The sequence below is a fragment of the Canis lupus genome, chromosome 17 (genome assembly GCF_003254725.2).
Source record: "Canis lupus dingo isolate Sandy chromosome 17, ASM325472v2, whole genome shotgun sequence".
Lineage (NCBI taxonomy): Eukaryota > Metazoa > Chordata > Mammalia > Carnivora > Canidae > Canis > Canis lupus.
In genome coordinates this window covers 44,252,138-44,278,379 of record NC_064259.1, presented here as the reverse complement: position 1 = coordinate 44,278,379, position 26,242 = coordinate 44,252,138, and the positions used below count along the sequence as shown (strand labels likewise).

General features: G+C 39.7%; 1 protein-coding gene across 7 annotated transcripts in view; it reads left to right on the top strand.

Annotated features, from left to right (window-relative positions):
• Nucleotides 1-26,242, top strand: part of CTNNA2 (catenin alpha 2) — a 1,086,013-nt gene that overhangs the window by 371,544 nt on the left and 688,227 nt on the right. For all 7 annotated transcript variants that reach the window (XM_025453745.3, XM_025453746.3, XM_025453748.3 and 4 more), the window contains one exon: nt 1,422-1,625. In XM_025453745.3, coding sequence (XP_025309530.1) covers nt 1,422-1,625 — 204 coding nt within the window. The remainder of the gene's footprint in view (nt 1-1,421; nt 1,626-26,242) is intronic.

The window sequence follows — 26,242 nt, the reverse complement described above, 5'->3', positions numbered from 1 at the left end:
CAGGAACACCAGTGTTCTCCTCTCAGCCTTCCTTTGTGAATTTTCCATGTAATGATAGATGCTGCAAAGCCATCCACTGTACTGAGGCCTCTTCATGTTTTTTTGACACTGTTTGGAGGATTACTAGTGCATAAGGCACAGGGTCTGAGTCATACTCTTCTGAGTGAAGTAACAAATCATCCTCTAAGATCTATGCAAAAATGTGAGGTTGGTTTCTATGTCAAAACTTGACACAGAAAAGCTTTCTCTTCTGTGTTTCCATAACCTCATGCATCTGCCCTCTCAACTGAAGAGGGAGCTTTGACCAATGAGTAATTTCCTAGGAAATCCAAGATTCCAGTGGACCTCAGACCTGGTCTATGTTTAGTGTATGCTTCTTTCTTTCTAAGTTCCCTCCTGTTTGCACTCATTCCTCAGAACCTCATAGCCCTTGTGCTGATAGGATCTCTGCTATGGAGATATGTGCATTAAAACAGGGGAATCAGAGTCAGAGTCACAGAAGCTTTGAGCACAATTCTCAGCAACTACATTAGGATGTTTTGGAGGGTTGGACCCTCATCTGATGATGCCCAGATCCTCATACAGACTGATTTGTCTCTTGAAATCGGGATGCTTGTTTCTGTATCTAGACATCCCCACCTACATGCGTCCAGGCTCCTCAGACTTAGCAGGGGCAAAGTGAAGCTTAAGTTCTCTGCAACACCTTCGTTTAAGGAGACATCTCTATTTTGCCCCTAATCTAGGCTCCTTCATAACTAATCTCTTTATCATGATACTTTCAGTTAATTGTGACAAGTCTCACATACCCAACACAATGAATCCTTTTCTAGAACACTATCTTTTTTTATGTAAAATATATCTGTTTCTAGTGGGAGGTAACCTGTACAGTATATATCTTCTGGTTGCTACTCATCAAGGTTTCAAGAGGCATCCTGCCAAGGGACTCTCCACTTCTCATGAGGTAGATATAACGTGTACACTGGTGAGCGCTGATGCATCCTTCAGTTGTTGATTACAAATCATGTTCTTGCTCTGGGGCTCTAAAAATCTCCCATAATCCTTCAGAGTGGTACACTGAAATACTTGTACGTTCCTTGAAGCCTACCAATGTAAAAAGAAAAAAAGCAAAAAAAAAAAAAAAAAAAGAAAAGAAAAGCTGGTGTCACAATCTCATTGGAAAGCCCTTTGGTTGAGACAACCTTTTGCAAGAACACAGCCTTGGAACGAGCCGCGCTGTTCTTCACCCTGAAGATTAGATTCAGGGGAGAACATCTTAGGGACAGTCGCTCCTTGGTCAAGGCCACTTGGGCACTTGTCTAGGCCGCCAGGCAGCCGCTCCTCCATGCAGAGCCTGCTTTAGAGAACAGGGCGCAAAGGCAGTCGTGTCTTCTCTCCTAATTCTTTCATGCTGCCGCTTTCAGAATAAGATAATCCTGGACCCCATGACGTTCAGCGAGGCCCGCTTCCGGCCGTCGCTGGAGGAGAGGCTGGAGAGCATCATCAGCGGGGCGGCGCTCATGGCCGACTCGTCCTGCACCCGCGACGACCGGCGCGAGAGGATCGTGGCCGAGTGCAACGCCGTGCGCCAGGCGCTGCAGGACCTGCTCAGCGAGTACATGAACAACGTAAGTCCTGGGGCTCTGGGGCTCTGGGGCTCGGGCTGCCCGGCCTGGGCGAAGCCTCCTGGCTTGGAGGAGGCCGTGCGTTGCAGGGAGAGAGGACAGGCGTTCCCCGGAGAGACGGAGAACCGCTCTGCGGGCCTGGGCCGTGCGCTGGCTCCGAATGCCTTGCTGGCCTGGAAGAGAGCCGGGCGACCCACTGGCTAGGGTGACGTTGGCCGCTGGCTTGCATGATTCCATGGTCATTTGGATGGCTGGCCTTAGATTGAGCGTAAGATTGCAGTGGGTTGCAAGTGGACGGTGGATGGAAAGGAGGATGTAATGAAGTCATCCTAGGAAGAGCCCTGTTCCAAGCCAAGGATGGCTCTAAGATGCTAATCTTCACCCTTAAAAGGCATTCGTAAGCATAACAGGTTTTCAAATGTTTGTACAGGCTCAGTCGAAACTGTTGCAACGGCGGTGCAACTTGGAGGACGTGTTGATTCATTGTGCAGTTGGAAGTTCTTATGAGAATTAACCTCCAGGTTTATTAGTGGCATCTAGTGATAGTGCAGCACAGACAATAGCTGTCCTGCCCTACAGTTACGAAGTGTGACAGTTGTTAACATACCTGAAAACTACTCAAAGAAGTTGAAATCCATATTCTTTGTTTTGAAAGGCACTGAATTATGTTTGTATTGATTTGCTACCCTCATTCAGCTGAACTGATGTTTGTGGTGCCCCGTGCTTGCAACCATGAATGATCTGGAGTTTCTCCTGTCCTGGACTCCTGGGTTTGAGAGAATTCGGCATAAAGTGGTAAAATGTAGGTAAAGTGAGGTCTTGACACCACATGTTGAAGGAGTGCTCTGTGTAGTGGTCAAGTAGGGAGCAGGACACTGAAAAATCTGCGCACGACTTTTGAACCCCATGCTGGGTCCTTTTAGAACACCATAAGGCAAACTGAGAGGCAATGCAGCCAACCCATGTCCACCCTCCAACCAAGTTCTTCTTATGCCACCACCTCCCCTAACACCTCCCCCACCCCCCACTCCTGCCTCAGCCCCAGCCCGGAATGACATGCAGTCCACTGGTCAAGCTGGGAGTCAGCATTGACAGGAACAGTGCTGCCCCCTCCAGACTCTTCAGAGACCTTTGGTCTAGAAAACAAAAAGATTTTAGAGTGCTCTACAAACGGAAAACCAAGAATTTGTCTCTTTTATGTCAACCCTCAGATCCTTTGATTTTTGGGAGATTTTCCCATTGTTAGCACACCAAGAATAAGATGTGGCTGTTTCACATGGTATCCAGCTGCTTATGGGGATTTCTCCACAGGACACTGGCTGGCTAATACTTTGTGTGATTTTGGTCTATGGGTGCTGTGCTGGGTAAAGCTAGAAATGTTGACTCCTATTGTCTCTCACGCTGAGTAAATCTTCTGAATAGCAGATTTAACAACAACAACAACAAAAATGCTTGCAACATCTGGGATTCTGTGTGTTTGTTGTTTTTAACAGAATAGCAACAGGCTACTTACTTGTATGTGAAATTTGGTTTTATATTAAGGCATGCTGGTATTCCTATCAATGAAGAATTATTGCCAACGGAGGAAGTAGAACCAGCAGAGATGACAGTGATGGTTAAGATGTCAATATAAATATTTCAGAAAAAAAAGTATGTTCCCATGAATGGTAATCACAGAACATGATTAAACAAGAGTTGATAGAGATCTGACATGTAATTTTCAGTTTGGTATCTACAGTCCTGTCAAGCAGAAGTTTTTCCTTTCACCGTAAACTCATATGGATCAGCAGAGCTGATGGGTTTTTTTATTTTATTGACTCTCTGTGCTTATTTTTCTGTTCACAACCTTGTGATACAGGAATGTTTTGTATTTTGTATTATAAAAACTTGGTTTCTACTTTGATATGGTTGCAGATAATACATAGGTGGGCTTAGTGCTTAAATTTCAAGTGCAGATTCTATTCACTTTGAACTGTCAGGATCAAAGGCTTAAAATAAAACACCTCCTATTGACTTTTATGTAAACTGTATAACTTCACTCTTCTTTGGTGATTTTAAGGTAAAATTGGATGCAGCTCCATCATCTCTGTCCAGCGCACTCATTCCTACTGTCAAAATATCAATTGATGTTTATTTTGGTATAGCATATATTAGTATAAAACCCACATACACATCTATGCCTTGACTGACAAGTCTGTTGTATTGCACAGCAACCAATAAATTGGTTGGTTGTGCCTACGATGTTTGTTATATTTCTTTTTAAATTTTGTAAGCTCTGGGAGTAAATGTATTATCAAATTATCACTCTGCATGTTTTCATCTTAATAAGCTAAGCAGTTGTAGGACAAAGAATTTATTAGATTGAGAAGAAAAGATTTAAAAATAGGCATAACTGATACTTTGATACTTCTGGATTCTAAATATTTCCTTATCTTTCCCTGATGAAGATTTGATTTATAAAGCTCACTTATAAGTAGAGCTGTCCTAAAAACATATAAATGCCAAGTGGTATCCACTGCAGGGGAATGGAGATTGGGAAGAAGAGCTGTATACAAAGTGATTAGGAAAAGGTGTCTGCAAGGGCCACGAGCTGTAGGTTGGCCATATGAGTTACACTGAGCTCAGTAGGTTATCCGTTCTGAGTTAGGTATTTCCACAGAAGTATTTACAGATCAATGTGTGTGTAACAAAAATTGGACACTTCCAAGAAACTGGTATGAGAAAAAAGGGCTGGGTGAACAGATGCATGTGGCAGAAGTGATCACGTTATGGCAGTGGTAGAAAAGAAAAGCCTTGGGTGGCCTTGCTTTTTAAAATTGATGACGTAAGCCCAAGTGAGAAGATTCTTTAAAAAAAAAAAAAACCTTTAAATAGACAATCACTATTGTACGTATGTGAAGACTAATAATGGGTAGAGAGAGACTCTTTCTAAAGGCTCTGTGGCCTTTGGATGAGTGCCATCAGGGTGGCGCTTGGAGTGTTATGTCGTGTACTATAAATAGTTCCAAATTATAATGAAGACATAAACTTTTCTCTGTAACTTACAATTTTAGGGCAGTTTTTAGGGCAATTTTAGGGCAATTTTAGGGCAGTTTTTCCCCCTGTGGCAGTAAAACTTTTTTCATCAAAAACAAAAAACAAAACAAAACAAAAAGCCTTAAAAGTGACCCCGTGACAGGCAACAATTAAATATGGTATTTTATTGATAAGGATTTTATGATAGATTTGAATTTAGAATATTCATTCAATAAATATGTATTGTGTGCCTGACCATTTTATGCCAGGCACTGTTCTAGGCTTCTTGGATGTAGAAGGGAACAAAATAGATAAAATTCTGTTCTGATGGCAATTCCACTCTATTTGGGGGCAACAATAATTTGAGCAAGGGTTATCTCAGATGATGACTTGTGACATAGGGAAATATAAATCCTAGGAGACAGGGAGCATGGGGTGCAGCTGTAAGTAAGGATGGCCTGCAAAGGGTTCATTGAGAAAATACTTTTGGCTAAAGACCTTTTGGAGATGAGGGAACAAAGAACACATAAGGTGGAAGGAGCAGGGAGGTTCAGCCCCTGGCTGTGTGTGGGTCCCCGGGTCTCAGAAGCCTTCATGGGAAGGCAATCAAGGCTGATGGGAGTGAATGGGGGCCAGCAGGAGACAGAGTCTGCAAGGGTACAAGGCATTGGACTACCCAGGGCCTTGTGCAGTGTTGTGTGGAATATGTCTTTCACTTTAATGCAATGGAGGATTCTTGGAGAGTGTTGGGAAGAAAGTGCCGTGACTAAGCTCCCCAGATAGGCCATGGGAGTACAAGGGGTAAAAAAAAAAGTAGGGAGACAGGAGAGGGGGCACTGAAATAATTCGTGAAAGGATGGTGACTTGGCTCAAGTGGTAGCAGTAGAAGTGAAGTACTCAAATTCTAACTGTATTTTAAACAAAATTGGCTTATAATGTAGCTGGTGAGAAGGATGTATCTGTGTCATGAACACAAAATGCATAGCAATCAGTGTGAATGGCGGTTAAAGTGGTAACAGCTCCCTCTGTGGTATCTTCAGTTGGTATCTTCAACTGGCTTTGCAGCATGGAAAATTGTGATTTACTCAAATGTGACAATTTGTAAAAAAAAAAAAAAAAAAAAAAACACCTCACTTTGCAGTGCCGGGATACTCTGCTAGACAGATTGCATGTGAAAAGGGAGTTAAATAGAAAAATTTTGTTTCAAAGCTATATCATCAAAAATACCTAACTATGGTTCTCATTCTTATAAATATAAAAGACCAGAAAAATATAAAACTCTAAGTACTAAACCTAAGTGCAGAACAATAACGAGATGTGTTAAGCCATTATTTCTTTGTGCACAATTTGCTGTTAGGCCTTGATGGGAATGTGTGATAATCAGGTATGCCTGGACCTTGTGCGTTGTGGTGCTATGCAGTCTGGTTCAGTTTTACATAAATAGGCAGTCTGTGTTGCTCTAAATTGTTTTTTTTTTTTTTTTTTTTTTTAGATTAATGCAGAACTACCAATTTTTAAGACCATCATACAAAGTTTAACAGAGAATCAGGTGTCATAAATTAATGACTTGCTGGTCTCTGTTGTGTTAAAATGTGGCTGGTCTTTTTTATCCTATTCTTGTAAGTAGCTAAAAAATACTTATATTTTTACAAAATGTTTGAATCCAACATTTTTCAAACCTCTTGAAGCACCTAAGTGGATTCCTGGGGACATTTTGTAAACCACTAATGTGATGCACATGTTAAAAGCACAGGAGGACAAATTAATGTAGGAGAATATATACATATTACAAGTGCCTGATGGATCCAGTTTATGAAAGTTGAGGTCTGAAATGCTGTCTTAAAAGGTTTCAGTTGTAGGTCCTCTACTGTGCCAAGGCTCCAGAATACACCACTATATTAGTAACACATGAAGTGATATCCAGAGCAGAGGGGACTCTGAACATAGTGAGCTTGCTATTTTGTTTTCTAATGGTGCAAGAGAAATGTATGTTCATCGTAGATGAAGAATAAGAAGTGGGCAGCCCCGGTGGGTCAGTGGTTTGGTGCTGCCTTCGGCCCGGGCCTGATCCTGAAGACCTGGGATCAAGTCCCGCGTCAGGCTCCCTGCATGGAGCCTGCTTCTCCCTCTGCCTGTGTCTCTGCCTCTCTCTGTGTGTCTCTCATGAATAAATAAATAAAATCTTAAAAAAAAAAAAGAATAAGAAAAATTATTCATACACCTCTAAAGATAATCATTGTTAGCAAATTTGTATTTGTCGTTCTAATGTTTTTAAACTTAGTGATACATTTGTACACAGAAACACACAAGCATGTTATACCTTGAGTTTTAAAAAATAAATTCATTGTATATGGCATTTTGTAACCTATTTTCTTAATATATTGTGAATATGTTACCATATCAATAAACATCCTCTAACCTTAGGTGTACTGGCTGCTTAGCTTTTTATTATGTAAACTTGTAATGATTCATTGAGAACCAATTCATTTTGAGAGTATTTTTTAAAGAAGAGTGCTGGGAAAGGTAAGGAGGGAAGCGTTTTCATGCTGGCAGTATAGAGTTTTGTTTTAGACCCAAAGAATGACGGAGGAAACAGTGAGAAAGTAGGGAGGCACAGCTTTACAGTTTATGTGCTTTAAAGGGATCCCTGAGAATTTTGTGCAGTGAAACTTTTGTATGTGAAGACATTTTAAATGCCTCTGAGGTTCTATTTTAAATGATCATAGGTGTATTTTTTCTGTATTTTATTGATTTTTCTTTATAAATTTGATTTTTCATTTATCAGAGTTTCCCTAAGTTGGCTATATATAAGGTACTGCACAGAGGGGTCGAGCACAACCAGTGGACAAATTCAACAGTTAGATTTGATCAAGGGTCCCAGAGAAGGTCCTGAGAGCTTCTAAAGGGAGTGCCATCAGAAGGATAACTTTATCATGCTGCCAAATTTCTCCCAGATAGGAAGATGGAAGAAAGACTGAGTAGCTGTTACCACTTAATAAGGCTAATTGTTAATGAAACATAAAAACTGGGACTCCTGGATGGCTTAGTGGTTGAGCATCTGCCTTTGGCTCAGGTTGTGATCCCGGGGTCCTGGGATCAAGTCCTGCATTGCGCTCCCCGTTCTTCTTCTCCCTCTGCCTGTCTGTGCCTCTCTCTGCCTCTCATGAATAAATAAATACGTAACATTCTTTAAAAAACCATAAATATTGTTTCCAGTAGCATCTAAGCCTTCTTGTTTCTCTCTTTTCAGTTATTATGTAGAAGAAGGGATGAAACTCACAAAAGTCAGTTTGCTTGATTACAGGTGTTTCTCCCAAAATGTTTGGCATAGAATAGAAAGTAGTGTTTGAAAATACTTGTGGGCCTGTTTAGATTCTGTGTTGCCCATACTTCCCCATCAAAGGCCTCCATTTTAAGAGGAAATTTAGATCTGTCTTAATAGGAATGGGAATGGGATGCCTTTGGTGAGAAGATTTTCCTTGTCTTCTCCTTATTTGCACATTTTCTTCTTTTTATACTCTGTGCCTTCAAATGTGCTAAATGCTCTCATCTCTATGAATTTTGACCTTCAAATTCATCTGTGCAATTATGCTTCTTATATAAAACTTTTGCTCCCTGAAGAGATAATTCTTAAATTCCTTTTTTAGTTGTATTCCCTGCCCAGACATTGAAAAAGTACAATTAGGTTACCAAACCCCTTTTCTGAGATCTAAAACTGTCTTTTGAATCTACTCTTCCTAAGAAACATGGTTGGGAAGAGAAGTCTTTTGGATAGTGCATTAGGCTTCATCTTTGAATTACATTGCAACCCCATTTGTCTGCATTGTCAGACAGTTTGCTGTGTGACTCCCAGAGGTACCCTGGGACTTGTATAGAGTAACACATTTTTTTTTTCCTTTTCTTTTTTTACTACATTCCTTTTCTAATGGTGTTCACCTGAGTTTGCTGCACTGGAATCTCAAAAGCCAAGGGAGTGTTAAGGAGGGGTGTGCTGGGCAGCACTGGCTCAGACACCAGTGGTGGGACATATTCCCCGGGGGGAATAATGAAGGTGAGAGAAATTTTGCCATGATCAGGTGTCCCACAGAGCACAAGTGTACTGAGTGGCTCTGGGAGGAGATCAAGACTGCAGGTGGTTGGTTAGCAGAGCACAGGTATGGGTAACATCTAGTCCTTGTGGGAATGTGGCAGGTCTCCTTGGTCCTAAAGGATCTAAAGTATGGAGCAATTATGCTGGTAGGGGAGTTAGGCCTTTTGAAAAGTACATCATGTTGTATGCATGTTTGCTGTTACTTATTATTAGTTCATGATGTACAATTAAATGATATACAGGATCCCAAGACAGATGGGTCTGACTAGATTTGTTTCCTTTGGATTGTCAGATTCAGTTCTTAATGCAATATTACATGCCATTTCTTGGCCAGGAAAGGTCTTTCCTATATGAAACTCTCCCCTGCGTCCCAGTATGGGTAGTTTAGCAGACTTCATAAGCCTTGCTTTGTAACCATCTATATACCCAATTTCAAATCCCAGTTTTGTCTTTGTATATATGACATGAATTTAGGCTAGGTAGATAGACTCTGAGCTTCCACTTTGTTAGCTATTGGGTAGGTAATAGAATATACCTATGGGAATATTCAGAGATAGATTAACAGAGTGACAGCCAGAACATTCAGTGTCAAAGGAAAGTCATGTTTGTTTCTATTATCCCCCTCCTTTTTTTTTTTTTTTTGAAGATTTTATTTATTTATTTGGCAGAGAGAGAGAGAGAGAGAGAGAGAGAGAGCATAAGCAGGGGGAATGGCAGAGGGAGAGGGAAAGCAGGCTCCTGGCTGAGCAGGGAGCCTGACATGGGGCTAGATCCCAGGACCCTGGGATCATGACTTGAGCCAAAGACAGACTCTTAACCTACTAAGCCACGCAGGCGCCCTTCTCCCAAGTGTTGTTATTTCCCTATTTTATTAATCTCAAATAAAAACTCTTTTCTTTAAAATTCATTGAGGGCTTTTTTGGAGATAAGAAGTGTAATAGATAAAGCATCACTGGGTGTGTCTGGATGGGGACTGAGAGGCCTGGAATATGTCTGGCTGTGTGGCCCTATTTAAGGGAATACTATGGACAGCACTGTTGCCAGGGCTCAGAAACAAATGGCAGTCCTTATGAAATGGGCTGATTTTTAGAGACCTTGGAGAAAAGCGACTAGGATTGGCAGTCCTGGGGAATCCACAGGGTAAACAATAGGAAGGCCAAGCCTCTGAGTTGTAAGAAAGTAGATGCAGTGCAGTTTGTCTGAGTTAGTAGATGAGGCACCTGCCTTTTCCTGGTCCTGCAGGCTTTGAAGAGAGAAAGACCAGGGTTCTCCCTTGAACATGGGGATATCTCTAGTTCCTAGGGATCAGGGAGATGGACTAAAATTCCCAGAGTGTAAACATGAGAAAATTAGTGGTACCTTGTACAAATATGGCCCTCTCCCTAAGCTCTAAATTATGATTCTGTGATTCTTGGGATTTAGAGTTAGAATTTGGACTAGTGGTTAGAGGTAAGGAGTTTTTGTTAGTGTTTTCATGGAACCTTGATTTGCTTGAAAGGGTTCAAAAGAGTCACCCAGGACATAAATTTTGGAAGCTTGACTGATACCCTGGGAAACTGAGGGATCTGCTTAGGGTGTTCACTTCTACTGAGAGCTCCTAAAAGTTGACTGCTATCCAACAATAAACTTATTTTTTTTTAAGATTTATTTATTTATTTATTTATTTATTTATTTATTTATTTATTTATGATAGAGAGAGAGAAAGAGGCAGAGACACAGGAGGAGGGAGAAGCAGGCTCCATGCTGGGAGCCTGACATGGGACTCGATCCCGGGACTCCAGGATTGCGCCCTGGGCCAAAGGCAGGCGCTAAACCGCTGAGCCACCCAGGTATCCCCCAACAATAAACTTATTATCTAGTATTAAGATATACTCAGTCAGCAAAGGTGAGGCCCACTGCCTGGCAATCTCTTCAGTAGGAAGAATTTGGGAAAACAGTTTCCCTTGTCATCTAAATGGGGTTCCTAGTATTGGTTCTTTAATAATGAGTTAAGTCTGAGCAGCGAAAGTCACAACAACTCTAGAGCTCAATGTTGACTTCTCTATAGAGGAAAAGAGGTACTAAGCAATCCCAACTAATCAATCAGTCTCTCTCTCTCTTTCCCCACTCTCCCTTAACATCTGTCATTTTTCCTTGCCTCTTTTTCTTTCCTTCTATCACCTGTAGAATTTTTTTAACTTTTTTTTTTTTTTTTTTTTTAATTTATGATAGTCACAGAGACAGAGAGGAGAGAGAGGCAGAGACCCAGGCAGAGGGAGAAGCAGGCTCCATGCAGGGAGCCCAACGTGGGATTCGATCCCGGGTCTCCAGGATCGCACCCTGGGCCAAAGGCAGGTGCTAAACCGCTGCGCCACCCAGGGATCCCTAACTTTCTTTTTAATGCATAAATGGACTCACGGGAATGTAAGGGAATTATTCAGAGGCATTAAATGGCAAGAAACAATAAACTAGAGACAGGCCTGCATATTCCTTCTAGTCTAGACTTGGGTCTTCAATGAGACAGTGTGTAAAGACAGGAGACAAAAATCTATGACCCAGCTGGAGAGCCAGATTCGGGATAAAACCTGTAAAATTCAGTATAAAGCCTGGATTCTCAGATGAGGACACTATGAGTCCATGATCAAAGAACAGAAAACTTCCCTACAGAGCGAAACAATGGAAATGGATGCTGTCTTGGTCTTTGAGGAGCATTGTTAAAAACAAACAAAAAAACCCCAAAACTTTTCATACCAGCAAGAATTTATAACCACAGTCTCAACATCACTCAGTTTTGGGGTCAGAATCTATATTCTAGGGTGACATAAAGTTTATCCGAAATTTCATTTAAAGGGATTCTGGGTGGTGGGTTGCCAGGTACCTGGCAGAAGCAAATACCAACTCTTTCTAGAGGAACACACTTTAAACCCGAGCCTCAAAGAATTTCTACAGATAAATTACAGGGAGTAGAAGCTGAGATTCCAGAATCTCTAAAAATAAAATGAAACAAGCTGTCATGAATGAGAGCTGGCAAAAACACCAATTATAGATCACACCTTCAAGGGCTAAAGATGGTCAATTAAGAGATACAAATTATAAACTGTCTCTAAAGAAATTGAAGAGAGTATCCAACATGTGATGAAGGAACAAGAGACTGTCAAAATTGGATGGAAGTCTTAGGAGGCAGGACTGGGAGTTGTATGGTAGAGGAACATGGGCTTACTTGAAGGGGTGGGACGGGAGGGCCCTGGTTGCCACAAGCCTAGGATAATGGGAAGGAAGAGATAGGGTAATTCAAAGTATCTAGAGTAGTGGTGGCAGTAGCCTCTTGAGCAAAGGAGCTGGTTATCTCTTATAGCAACCCTTTGGTTGGATATCAGACACATTATTCACCATGGACTTCCATAAGGAACAGAAAAGGTCAAATCACAAAGGAAAAAATTATCAAATGAAACAGGAAATGAAAATAGAAACTGCCTTAACAGCAAAATTAAGTCCCATACTTAAAATTCTAGCTAGATCCTCTCTTTATCAAACACATCCCTCTACAGAGTCCTTGAAAGTTGGTTCTGAATCACACAAGGTCAATCAATAGGATGAGGAAGAGCAAGTAATGTTATGAGGCAGTAAGGGGCTATCTTTGATTTAGTCAATGAGCAGAGACTGTTGACAGAGTTGACTCCTGAGTCATCAGATTTGGCCATCTTAGTTAAGACAGCCTGGACAGCAAAATCCATCAATTGATCTTCTTGGGAAAGCCTTTCTGGTATTTCAAGGAAGATCTCTCAAAACTGTCAGGGAAAGCAGCAGGCTGTACTCTACCACCAAACCCATGAACCTGGATAAACTTTTCCTTTGTGTTTTCAGAAGATATGGGGGACCCATAACCCTGGATTTCTTGTTCCTGGATGGGTTGTTCCAAAGATAAGCTCACAAGAGCCTCTTTTCTTGGATCTAAGACTGCCTGATCTAAGCCCATCTTAAAAAGCTTCTCTTGATTCATTCAGGAAATTGTTACACTCTGAGAACTGAGTGTTTCACTGGTGGTGATGCCTCCCTCTTTATCAAACATACCAGATTCTTTGCTGCTTCAGTGACTTTGCACTTAGCATCCTTCTGACTGGAACATTCTTTCTCAAACTTCTAATGGATGACTCTGTGTTTCGACTTGAATATGTTGCTCTTAATCACAGTGGTGTATTTCTGTCAGAGGACCTGCTAGCCCACAAAACTACAGAATCTCTTTGTGTTATTACTGTCTGCTCCTCCACTGGATTTGAAGCTCCCATGAGAGGAATGCTGTCTTGTTCACAATCCCCAGGATCTAGAGTGTCTAGTCTGGAAAAGTAAATATTTTTGAAATGAATAAATAAATTCTCTTTCATCCCCCTCTAATAATAATGAAAAGGAGGAGGAAGGGAGGTGAGAGGACAGAGAAAGAAGAAAAGGAAAAGAAAAGAAAAGAAAAGAAGAAAAGAAAAGAAAAAAAGAAGAAAAGAAAAGAAAAAAAAGAAAAGAAAGAAAAGAAAGGAAAGGAAAGGAAAGGAAAGAAAGGAAAGGAAAGAAAGAAAAGAAAAGAAAAGAAAAGAAAAGAAAGAAAAGAAAAGAAAAGAAAAGAAAGAAAAGAAAAAATCGGTAGCAACATAACCCATATGTTTTGGGTCTGTTGAGTGACATGTTTTGGAGAAAATGGTTTGTTTTCTCTCTGCTCTACTACCTAGATCAAACTGTAAATAAATTAGCTAAAGTTAACAATACTTAGCTATATTGAAGCTAAATGAAGTTATATTTAAGACCCTGGCAGAGGCCTAAAATGATCCTAGTAACTATAAGAAATGATACAAAGTGTGCCACTTGCTTGCTTATCAGTTCAAAGAGCCCTATCAAGAAGCCCACTCTTAATTCTGCCATTTTAAGTGTTTTTTTCTGTGGTGATCTGTTTGGGCATGAGTCCCTGGTGGATGTATGGGAGGGGCTTGCCGTTGTAGTTGTACAGCATTCCACTGGGGACTTTGGAAAATACTTATCACTTCCTGAAAGGCACAAAAGAGTTTATCTAAGAGAGAAATCAGCATAAGAAAAACGTCACAGTTCACTTCTTGAACCTTAGATGGTATCTCTGGAGGCCCAGCCTGGGCCTGTAGAACCTCCTTTTCCTAAAGAAGGGGTTGATAATCTCTTAACTTCAGCAAGTGCCGCAAGTGATTTCTATGAACAGGTGAATCAGGGAACCCCTGAAGTAATAAATCAGTGGATCACATCAAGAGTTGATTTAAAACAGCATGGGCTTAAAATGGATTTTCTTTTTTGTGAATGGAGATAAATACTTTTGTAAGAAAACATCAAGTGAATATTGCCTGGGAAGTTTTACTGAGCCTGGACATTTAGGATTTCAGAAGAGACTTGTGAAGCTGGATAGCTAATCCCTTCTTTGAATTCCTTACAAAGAGGTAAGAGAATCTGAACAAATATCTCACCTATGAACTATTAATTGAAAGGCGGCCATTTTGTTTTTTTGTTCTCAAAGCTCACCTCCCTCAAAGATACTTTTTCCTGCATGTCTAGTCCCCCTTTTGTAAAAAGACAATCTATCATCCTTGGAAGGACTCTGCTCTCAATAAGTGCTAGAACTAAAATATCTACTCTCACAGATGATTCAAAATCCTCTTTCTTTTTTTTTTTTTTTTTTTTTTTTTAATTTTTATTTATTTATAATAGTCACAGAGAGAGAGAGAGAGAGAGAGAGGCAGAGACACAGGCAGAGGGAGAAGCAGGCTCCATGCACCGGGAGCCCGACGTGGGATTCGATCCCGGGTCTCCAGGATCAGGCCCTGGGCCAAAGGCAGGCGCCAAACCGCTGCGCCACCCAGGGATCCCCAAAATCCTCTTTCTTAACAGCTTAATTGCTGATTTCAGTTTCTCCTAGCTCTGCAGGTTTGGCTGCAGCTGACAGATTTATAGCATCAACCCAGAGCTTTGCCTTTGTCAGTTCTATCCCTTGAATTGATCTTTTGTTACAGGTTCTTTTGGTGACTATTCTAAGGAACTGTTTCTGAGAGAAAGCAAACATTTCACCTGACTGCTCTTGGGATTCTTAAATCTATCTTTGTATCGGAAGCTCGTATCAGGAAAGCACATGTGCTAGGGTCCTCCCTACCAGGCCAAGTTTTCCAGGAGATTCTCCTGTCTCCAGACCTGAACCAGCCATACCCTAAGTCAGCTTTGGGAAATCACCTAACTTATCTGACATCATTAGACTCAGAGACAAGTGCCATAATTTCCCCTTTCCTCAGTTTCTCAGTAACATGTTCAAGTATTATTATTATTTATCTTTGCCCTTCACATCACCCTCCCCAACCTCCTGCCATGGCCCAGTGAACACCTTTGCAAGCAGGTATTTGCATTTCTTTTTCCTTTTCCTCCTGAAGTGCCTCAAGAACACAAGGGTTGACATGTTATATAAATTTCATCTCAACAGAAAAAAAAAAAAAAAAAAAAGACAACACTGGCCTTTTTATTATTCATTCTGCACACTTGGGGAGAGATCCCTTAAGTGGCCTGAGTTTGGTGGCTAATTTCATACTTTTGATTCCTGCCAAAAAACACATAAAAATCCTTTAGGAGATGTGTTTTTCTTTGTATTCATGAAACATTTAGAAATAAAATTCTGTAAACTTCATCTTATCACAGATACTACATCTTTTATCACCATAGGCCTGATTTTATGCTTATCTCTTCTGTTTGCTTTTTCCTCATCTGTTAGTTTTCCTTCTACCTTTTGTAAAACCTATAAAACCAGATCTGTCTCTCTCTTTTTTTTTAATTCTTTTTTTATGCATTTGTTTGTTTTTAGGATTCTGCAAGGATCACTATCCATTTTCCCAAAGCCCTTGTTTTCTGACTTTAGGCTATTTAGATGAAAATGAAGAGCAAGATATTTGCAAAAAATCAAACGATTAAGGACATTTTCAAAGTGACATAAATAGAACTGAAATTGGAATTCAGGTCTTCTTGCTTCTTCATGGCTGATGTAGTTTTGGAATATAGGTGAGGTTTGGTGGGGGTGAGGTCCTGAGCCGATGACCAAGAAAGAAGTTTTGAGATGACTTTGGTGCAAAATGGAGTATTTATTTATTTATTTATTTATTTATTTATTTATTTATTTTCAAAATGGTGGTTTTATTTTTTTTTTAATTTCTTTTTTTTTTATTTATTTATGGTAGTCACAGAGAGAGAGAGAGGCAGAGACACAGGCAGAGGGAGAAGCAGGTTCCATGCACCAAGAGCCCAACGTGGGATTCGATCCCAGGTCTCCAGGATCGTGCCCTGGGCCAAAGGCAGGTGCTAAACCACTGTGCCACCCAGGGATCCCTGGTGGTTTTATTAAAGCATGGAGACAGGATCCATGGGCAGGAAGATCTGCTGCCCTGGGCTTGTGAGGGATGGCTGACTATACACCCAGGAGTTGAGGGAGGTAAGGGAAAGGGAGATTTTCAGAAGAATTTTTGTATGCTAAAGAGGACCTAGGAGATCCTGGAGGCCTTGCCATTGTCGTTTGAGTTAAGGTTGTTTTTCCCTCTAGTAAAGCATTAACATTAAGATAGTAGGGAGTTTCCTTCTGGAACTTAGGTTATTAATAACCTAATGCTTTTTCTTGTAAATCACTAAGACATTTTGTAAACTGAGGGAGACTTATGTCTATAGGACTATAATCTCCTTAAATTAAATATTTGTTTTTCCTTTCTCTTAGCTTTATGTCAGCCAGGAGTGCTTGAGAAATGTCACATATATCCCACCTGGGTCGGGGGCGGGGGTCATTTGTGGGGTGTCAGCTTGTGCTTTTTTTCAGTTGGCCCTCTGCTCCCTCATCAATTGTTACTCTTTATCTCCATTGCCTCATGATTTATATTTTAATGGACTTAGACATAATATTGGATTTTTAATATTCTAATTTTTTCCCAATACTCCTTTAGATCTCTCAGGGTTAGTCATATGGTAGGCTGGACAGTTTTTCTTTCTTTCTTTTTTTTTTTTTTTAAGATTTTATTTATTTATTCATGAGAGACACAGAGAGAGAGAGAGAGGCAGAGACACAGGCAGAGGGAGAAGCAGGCTCCATACAGGGAGCCTGACGTGGGACTGGATCCCGGGTCTCCAGGATCACACCCGGGGCTGAAGGCGGCACTGAACCGCTGCGCCCTCGGGGCTGCCCAGTTCTTTTTGCAAGCATCTATGGATCCTAGCAGAACCCTGCCAAAATCTCAAATAGCAGACAGAAGCAGCCTTTTGGGACAGCCACTAGAATCAGTCATAGAGGGTCCAAAAGGATAGGTGGCAGGAGTAGGTGTTCATAGAACAATTCAATTTAATTTGTTTTTTTCCCCAACCATGCAGACCCTCCTAGCTTTAGTCTCTAGTAGTTAGAGGTTGTAGACATTTTAGAAGACAACAGTAGAGGCAGTAACCATAACAGGCAGCCCTGCTGTCTCAACTTTCCCGAGGTATTCAATGCAGTGACTCTACTCTCAATGAGCCATGCCCAGGCAAAGACCTGTCTTTTATTTTTTTCTAAAAATAAACTGCTAGCTGCCTACAGCCAGGGTTAGGGGTGAGGATCTGGTGGTCTGACTGCTTTTTAAATGGAATTTCAAGTAGTCCTCTTGTGTTTAACCTAGCCTTTAACCTTCTTTGCTCCAGAAGAAGCTGATGCTTTAAGTGCCTGCATCTTTGAGGGTTTTGAAGTGTGAATTGGTTTATTCTGAGATTTCCCCATTGTTGGCCTAAGGTTCAGCTTTCTCAGACCTGCTAAATGACCTAGTACATCTCCCTCTGACATCCTCTTTCAAAGTATCGCCATGCTGTTGTTTTCCTCTTTTCTTGGCCATGAAGATTGATGCCTTTAAAAGAAAATTGCTTTATGATCATTTTCATGAGGTTTCAGAAAAGCCCAGTTATAGATCAGTGAGTTAAATCTGCCATCTTCAGCCACCCCTTTTATTTTAAGTAAGATTACAGGTTCCCTCCATATCTATGTCCAGGGTCCATTCTGTTTTGCACCCTCACTTGACCAAGGAAATGAATAAAGCTGAGCTGATCAAAGTATTTTCCAAGTGAGTTGAGAGTTGTAGATAAAAGTGGAAAGGAAACATAGTCTGTTAGAATAAAGCTTAAATGGGAGAATCTATTTGATCTAGTACTTTTTTTCTATTTCTGTGTCCATACTATTCCTAACCAAAGCATAATAGGTATTAGTTTCAACTTAGACCTTGAAGAAAATGTGGTTGTGAATATTGATCTTGCTAATGTAGGATAATTATAGAAACGGAACATTTATCATGTGGTACCAAAAAATTCTTTAGAAACTTTGATTGTTTTTAAGTCTACTTGATGTTGTCTTCTTCCTAGTCACTGACTGATGGCAATTGTACAATTGACACCATACTATGATCCATACCACTGCATGGAGGGAAAATGGAGATTGATGTTATTATCTCAACTATTTTCTTATAATTTGGTAATTTTTAGTGTCTCTCCCAAAATACTGAGAGCCACAAACTTTATTCATTGAGATGTCTTTGTAAATGGAATATCCTTATAAATTCCTTTGTTTTCTAAAGGTTACTTTAAGTCAGTTAAGTTTGTCTTATGAATTATTTGCTGTTTTCCCCCTCTGGTGTTATTTTATATCTGACTCTGGCACTTACATTTTTATATCCTTAGAACTTTTATCAGGTATATGACTGAATGATTTGATTTATAAACAGTCACATTGATATTTCCATCAAATCATATCGTTATAAAAATTTATACCCAGTTGCCAAAGACAGTGATAAGAAGAAGAGACGTAAGATATTTAACATTCCAGACAGCCATTAGGGAAGCTCTTATGATTTATCCCTAATACGTTGTGATTAGCATGGCACCTGATTAAATTTTCCCTACAAAATAAATACATTCACCAAATAATTCTCACTGAACCAAAGTCTATTTGCTAACAAATCACGTGTAGTTTGACATATGTCCATATGTTTAAAGAGTAATAAAAAAATAAGTTGGTTTATTAGTTTTGAGACTACATTTCCCAGAGACCTAGATTCTTCAAGGTCTGCAATAGTGAGTGAGGAAGACATAGGAATGAGTGACGCTCATTCCCTTCCCTCCACCCACACTCATACCTACTTGTTCCTTTGGAGTCCTGATGCTAATTGAATTAAATATTTGGTTTTCACATACAATTTCACTTGGAAAAAAAAAATAGATCCTGTTGGCAAGACAAATTTTGAAAATTGATGATGTACTATATACCCCTAAGACTTCTGTCTAAAGTGATCATATAATTGATAGGAAAGTTATTGTAAGACATAAATTATTTAGGTATCTGGCCAACCTGTGATTATACTTATGGATCTGAAGATTTTGATAATATTGAGAGGCTCAGCTCTTTGCAGAAGGCAGACCTGTCCTGAAATATCCAGATGAGTACAAAGGATGAACTTTTCACTGCATTCTAGCTATCAGTTTAGTTGTACACATTCTACTCAAACACATGAGAATGAGTTTGGCCACTTCTTTGTCTCTTCTCTGAGTTTCCTAGTAGCCCCTGGTCCAATCTGATGCTCCAGGAAGCCTCTCTTATCCCTTACCACAGACTCTATACTGTGCCCCTCAGGCCAAGAACAGCACACTGGTTATAAGGTGTGATGCCAAATCTCATGGCAGCCATCATTTTCATTATTTTCTTTAGAAATTGCCATGATTCGCAGTTTTTAGAATAAGATAAACATAATATTTGCAGCAGAAATAAGTTAGAATGTTCTAAAATATCTCCATAAAAGATTTTATTTTCTGTATAGTGTATCATTTTCTTCCCAGATAGCTACAGATGAATTGGAGGCCTTTCCTTGCACTGTAATGATATATTGAATTATACCAATGCAGTTTAGCAGAACTAATGCTTACTCACTTGCTGGGTAAATCAATCTGTTCATTTTCTGTAACACAGAAAGGAAATGATAATGAATAAACTTGGGGGTAGTGTTTTAAATTTATATGAAGTTATTATAGTAACAGAACATACTTGCTATAGGGCTACTCACTGGCAGGGTGAGGAAAATTTTATTTCTTTAAAAATTTAAAAACTAAAACTTAGAATTGAGTATCTACAACTTGAAAGAATATTAACAATTTGTTGAGTATCTGATCTCTTTTAGGAGTTATTTAATACAAGAGTTTAGAGTGATATTCAATAGAACTGGTGACTTATTTTGGAGCTCTTTAGTGTTTTAAGACTATAAAGTCCATTCCAACTAACCATAATAAATAGATAGCAATATAGAAATAGGTAGATAGGTTTGGAGAAGGGCAACTGGGTCAAGATCCTGAATTATTTATAGCAGAGGAAGCACTTGAGCTGTTTGGAAGATATGTAGGAATAAGAGAAGTCAGAGAAAGGGTACTTTAAGTATGAGGAATGATATAATGTAAAATTCATTGTACAGATGTGTATGGTACACTCTGAGCTCTGTGAGTTAGCTTGATTAGATAAAAGAACTTTAAGTGAAGAAAAAAAGAGTTTGCAAAGGAAGGTTGGCCTCAGATTGCAGATGACTAGAATTCCAAATTGAGGAATGCATGCTATACTGTGCAGGCAACTGCTTATTTGAAGTTTTTCGATTTGGTTTGGGAGCGATGCTGGGTAACCTATGCAGTGTTGGGGAACAGCCACCCTCCCTACAGCACAGAGTAGCTCCTGAGAGTGTACATCACAGATTGGAGGCCTGGAGATATGTTAGTGGACCTAATCCAAACAGAAAATGATAGAATCTGAACTAGGGAGAAGATGGGGGAATGAGAAAGAGAAAAAAACACATTCAAGGAGAAGGACTAGAAGTAACTTGATGACTATTTTTGTTTTGCTCTTTGTTTATTTTGAGTGAAGAATTGGAGACGAAACAAAACTATTGCTTTTATGTTCTCATGAGACATTTACTGTTCATTTAACCAGCAGGTCTCTAAGTTGAGGATGATCAAATTCATTGACAATATTATTCCCTCCACAAACAGAATAAAATATTTAACAGTGTTGAAAAGTCTGCCAGATACTTGATTCGATCATATTATTGTGTAAATATGTGTTTTCTTTTCCTTATTATATCCACACAGCAGACTTTTAGTGTCTTTGATTTAGCATTTACAGCTGCCAAAAGCTCATGGTATCAAGTGTGCTGCAGTCCCTCCAAGTCCTGGCTTTGCATCGCACACCTCATGGTCCACTTATAGGCTATGTGTCTTGGCCAGCAGCTAACCTGGAGAGCAGGCTAGGCAAACGACCCAATATCTGCCTCTCAGATCATTCTTGGTATCATATATGGGACATGATTTTCAAAATATTAGAGTAAGGATGAAAAACATTATTTCCTTGGAAAAAAGTGGCCTTAAAAGAATATACTTCAGTTTATCTTGGGCTTATTGAATCTGAATGGGTTATTTAACTCTCTCAGGTATACTTGAATTGTACATCTAAAATAGTGTGTAGGAAGCACCTGGCTGGCTCAGTCAGTTAAGCATCAGCCTTTGGCTCAGGTCATAATCTAAGGGTCCTGTGCTGAGTCCTGGGGTTGAGCACTATGTCAGGCTCCCTGCTGAGTGGGGAGTCTGCTTCTCCCTCTGCCCCTCTCCCCCACTCTCGCTCTCTCTCTCCTTCTCTGTCTATCTCTCTCTCTCTCTCAAATAAATAAAATCTTTTTAAAAAATTTGTATGTTAGAAAATGATTGTGAGTGTGGGATTTCACAAAGATCTCAGACTACCCCTTAAGAAACTCAAGGATCATGGGGGCAACTAGGTGGCTCAATCAGTTAAGTATCTGCCTTCCATTCAGGTCATGATCTCCAGGATCCTGGGATCGAGCCCCCTGTCAGGCTCCCTGATCAGTGAGGGGTCTACTTGTCCCTCTCCCTCTGCTCCTCCCCTCCACTTGTGTGCTTTCTCTCTTTCAATTAAATAAAATCAAAGAAAGAAAGAAAGAAAGAAAGAAAGAAAGAAAGAAAGAAAGAAAGAAAGAAAGAAAGAAAGAGAAAGAAAGAAGAAAGAAAGGAACTCAAGGATCTCTTCTAAGGATGATGTGCTACCTCGAGTCCTCCTTTCAGTAGTCTCTGCTCTATAATAGCTATGGTTTTAATTGTCATGCAGTTGACTTAAGCAAGGTGATATTTCTATTAGTCAACAGTGTTTAGAATATTTATTTGGTATCCACTATGAACAAATCACTCTTCTAGACACTATGAAGAATACAGAGTTGAATAGAAGAGCCACTGTGTGTAACAAGGAAATTACACTTTGTAATGTCCAGAAATACTCTGTTCATTATCTCTGATTTCAAATAGCTACATTTTGAACCTTGTGGTTATTCATGACATGAGAAATAAAGTATTATGTTAAGATGAATATGATTCAAATGAAATTTGATACATCATTATCCAAAAGAGGGGGTATTACCTAACATAGGAAAACTGATTGATGGGCCCCATTTCTAATCAGCCTGAGGCCAGTTTCATTTAGCTTAGGTGATAGAGATGGAGCTTATCAAGTAGCTTCATGTATCTGCAGACGTATTTGATAGGATCAGCTCCTTAGTGTGATTAGAGATCTCACTGGGAAATGCTCTTCTTTCCTTGATTTATTATCAACTGGCACAACCCAACCAGTACTGAAAAAATCATGGTGGTAGTTACCAGTATTCCTGACCTTGGGCTATATATTGTCTCTTCCATAATAATAACAGACAAAATTATAGAATACATTATTAAAGGGATGACTTGCAAGTTCATAGGTGATGACTTGCAAGTTCATAGGTGAAAAATCTGTAGTTACTGCAACCGTATGTGGATTTACTGATTACAAGGGTAACGTCATTCTTCTTATGACAAGGAGATAGATATGAGGGGTGTTGGGAGACCATCAAATCCTTTAAAACATTTTGAATGTCTCTATGGGCATTTTGGTATATTAAAAACCGGTTAAGATTTTGAATGGCTAGTAAATTGATTCCAGAGGAAAACTTATGGTACTAATCTTCAAAAAGTAAGGAGGGTGGTAGAGCCTCAAAGCAGTGACACTCGAGGAGCCAGGGATGTTTTGATTAGGAAAGACAGTGAGAAGAGAATCACAGTCTTCAAACACTGGAAGAACTAGTATACCAAAAGGAGGAAATTATTCTATATGAGTCTGAAAGTGTATGTAAGATAGCAAAGAAGTATTTAGGTTCCGCATAATACAGAAGCTTTTGAGCAGTGAGAGCTTGCTTGCCAACGGAGTTGGCCTGAAGCACCACGAGCTACCTCAAAGGCTAGCACATCCTCTCACTAGATGGTGCACTGCACTAGAACATGTAGCCACTTAGCAGGGACACTGTAACAAGAGATTGAAGCAGGAGGCTGACCTCTAAGGTTTCTTCCAGCTGTGAAGTTAGCACTTCTGTGATTTTGTAGAGATGCATCTGTGGCACTTAGGTTGGCTCCACCATCATCAAGGCAAAGTATTTGTCCCTTGATTGCCACTTGTCTGGTTTTCCTTATATATGAGACTAGTTTGAAAAATGAGAGGAAACTTTGGGTTCTGGAATAATCAGAATGGAAATGATATTCAGCTCCATATTCCTTATTCATCAGTTCTTGACAGAACAATTTTGCAGCTTATCTAGCATCTGGCTGAGTTAAGGGCTTAGGTAGAAGGAACCTGGCTCCAGTTTAGCAAAGAAGAGAATAATTCCTCCTTGCCATAAGAAACAATATGATCGCTAGCCACATCCTCCTTTGCAGGGAAGACTATTTGGCTTAGTCTTTGCTGACACAACTTTGGATTCTCCTAGATGTGCCTCTGTACCCAGAGATAGTAAAGACCGTGAGGTGTGGTGCATCTGGAGGAACATGGAACTATCATCAGATAAGGATTTCATTATTATAAAACCCTCAAGCCTGGACACCCATTTTGGATTTCTGACATGTTTGAGTTTGGCCATGACTGTTGATTTTCTAGAGGCCAAAGGGCATTTGACTATTAATTAGCAGTAAAGATCCAGGGCAAGTTCTCCAGAGGCTACACTTACAATTATATTTTCTGAGATTGCCACCAGAAAATGAATTCCAACCTCTAAAGACCCTCCTCATGTGGGTCATTTCACTTATGAAGATCAACTCCAGAATGATTCTTTTTCAAGCATCAAATTAACTAATACTTTAATTTTTAAAAAAATACAACCTATGTTCCTATTGAAGGTAGAGCTAGATAAATCTTTGGAACATTCTTGACCTGTTACGAATCCCAGAGCAGTAAATGTCACTTAGAGCAAATTTTAGCTCCTGTTTTCTGACAGAGCAGCTAGACCTGGAATTTGCCTCTGTAATCAACTATTGTGTGGTTTGACTTGCTGATTACATAAATAGTATATGGTTTTCAAAATTTCTGGTGATTTTGTTAATTATGAAATTGAGTTGGTGTTTTTAATGTCCTGCACAATGCAGTTCTTTTCAGCACACATGTGTGTAGTAGTGCTTAGATGACCTTGTACGTCATCACTTCTCCAATAAGTTGTGAAGGATCTATTTCTTAGTTTGTGCCAGTGCTAACTGATAAAGTATTACTAGTTCAAAACAAGGTAAATACAAAAATTACCAGTATTTAGAAACTTTTTTGTAGCACTTTGACTTTGTCATAATAATTTCATTGAATTTTGTCAAAGTTAGCTAGTCTGTATTAGACTGGAATTAAAGGGAAAAAAAAGTGCTTCTCAACCCAGGTAGTTGGAGGAGTACTGGTTACACTTTTCAGATGATAGGACCGAAACAGGAAAAATTTACTGACAACTTCAAAAGGACCAGTAGATGTTCCCAGAGCAATACAGGCAAGCAAGGTCAGCTTAATGCTTTCCTATGTTCCTAATTTAAATATGACTTGAGGATCTTGAATAGATCGCCAGCCCTCAGAATCTGTCTCTCCTTACCCTGTCACGGTGCCAAAAATCACCATTGCTCATCTTTTAGCAAGAATAATTGTGTCTGGAAGTCACTATTTAATATGCATGTTTTCTGAAATTGCCTGTTTACCTTCCCTCACATGTGATTCTTTCATGAGGTTAGCTCACAGAGCTGAGGATCTTGGGGTGATTCAGATCCAGGGGGTCCTGTGGTGCTGATCACCATCCACCTAGGGTCAAAGGACAAGAAGTCTCACTACTGCACACCCAGATTGCAAAGTGCTGACAACAGGCTGTCTGGGACTGGCCTTTCAATCCACTTTCTAGCTCTTGCATCCTTCCCTGCTCTGAAAAGGTGCTTTCTTATGATGGTTTTAGACTGAAGGGAGAGGACGGAAAGAAGAAGAAATGGATGGAAGGGAAAGAGAAGCCAGGGGAGAAAGCTAGTGTAGGATATGGTAGAGGGAAACTTGCGTGAACTTAGTATCTGAGAATACATGAAATATTCGTTTAAAACATTTAAGATTTTGTCTTCTAGCCACGGCACATATCTTAGCCACTTATGCTGAAGCATTTGTGTGTAAGATGCTTTACTTTTCTGTTTTCTTAATTCTAGAGCAATTGAATTTAACCTTGAGCTTTGATACTTATTTTTAAAATATTGTTCCAGCTTGAATTATTGGTATAAATGGGCAACTTAGTAAATTACACTCTATCTATGGCCACTGTGGACCACACAGTTTACAGTATTAAAATAGTCACAATACTGAGTTTAAATGAAGTACATTTCACCTGATTGCTGGTTTGAGAATACACAAGGCTATGTAAGTTTGAACCAGGCCCATTTTTAATAAAATAGTTAAAAAACTAGATCCTCAAACTTTTCATTAGACACACTGAATTCCAGACGTGGTGAGTCACTTTATCTTCATCCTGTTATTTTTACCATTTCGCTTCATGTTTCATTCTGTGGACTTGAAAGGCCTCTGTTGATGCCCAAACAAAGACATCTATAGTGGAATCAACCCACTATGATGGTGGGTACTGATTCCTGAGATCTCTGGGAAGGAGGTCATCCCCCTGCTAGTTTTTATGACCACATATTATTTTGGATTAGTGCTCTGCTACCAAAGAGGATTTCATGCTTGTACTTTGGTTAGCCTGACTTAGATATTTTTGCTTCTGAATGTCTTAAGTAATTACACTAATCTTGTATTACTTTATAGGGCTTACGATTTCTGTATTAGCATCACCGTCAACATCACCATCATCAAATTAGTATTTATTGAACAATCTCCATGTCAAGTGGGTAGACATTACCCCATACATCATAGATTCAAAGGCTTGGTATAAAATAGGACTGGGGAGGAGGGAACAGGCTTTATATATTATATGCCAGGAATGCTACCTGTTTTCACATTCAACTTTCCGGGGAATGCCTTTAGGCTGGGACTTCTATTTTCATATTTTAAATGAGAAACTTAAATATAATAGAGCTTAAATCATAATTCTAAACAATGAGGCTGAAATTCAGACCCAGGTCTTCAGGATTCTGGAAACCTATTCTT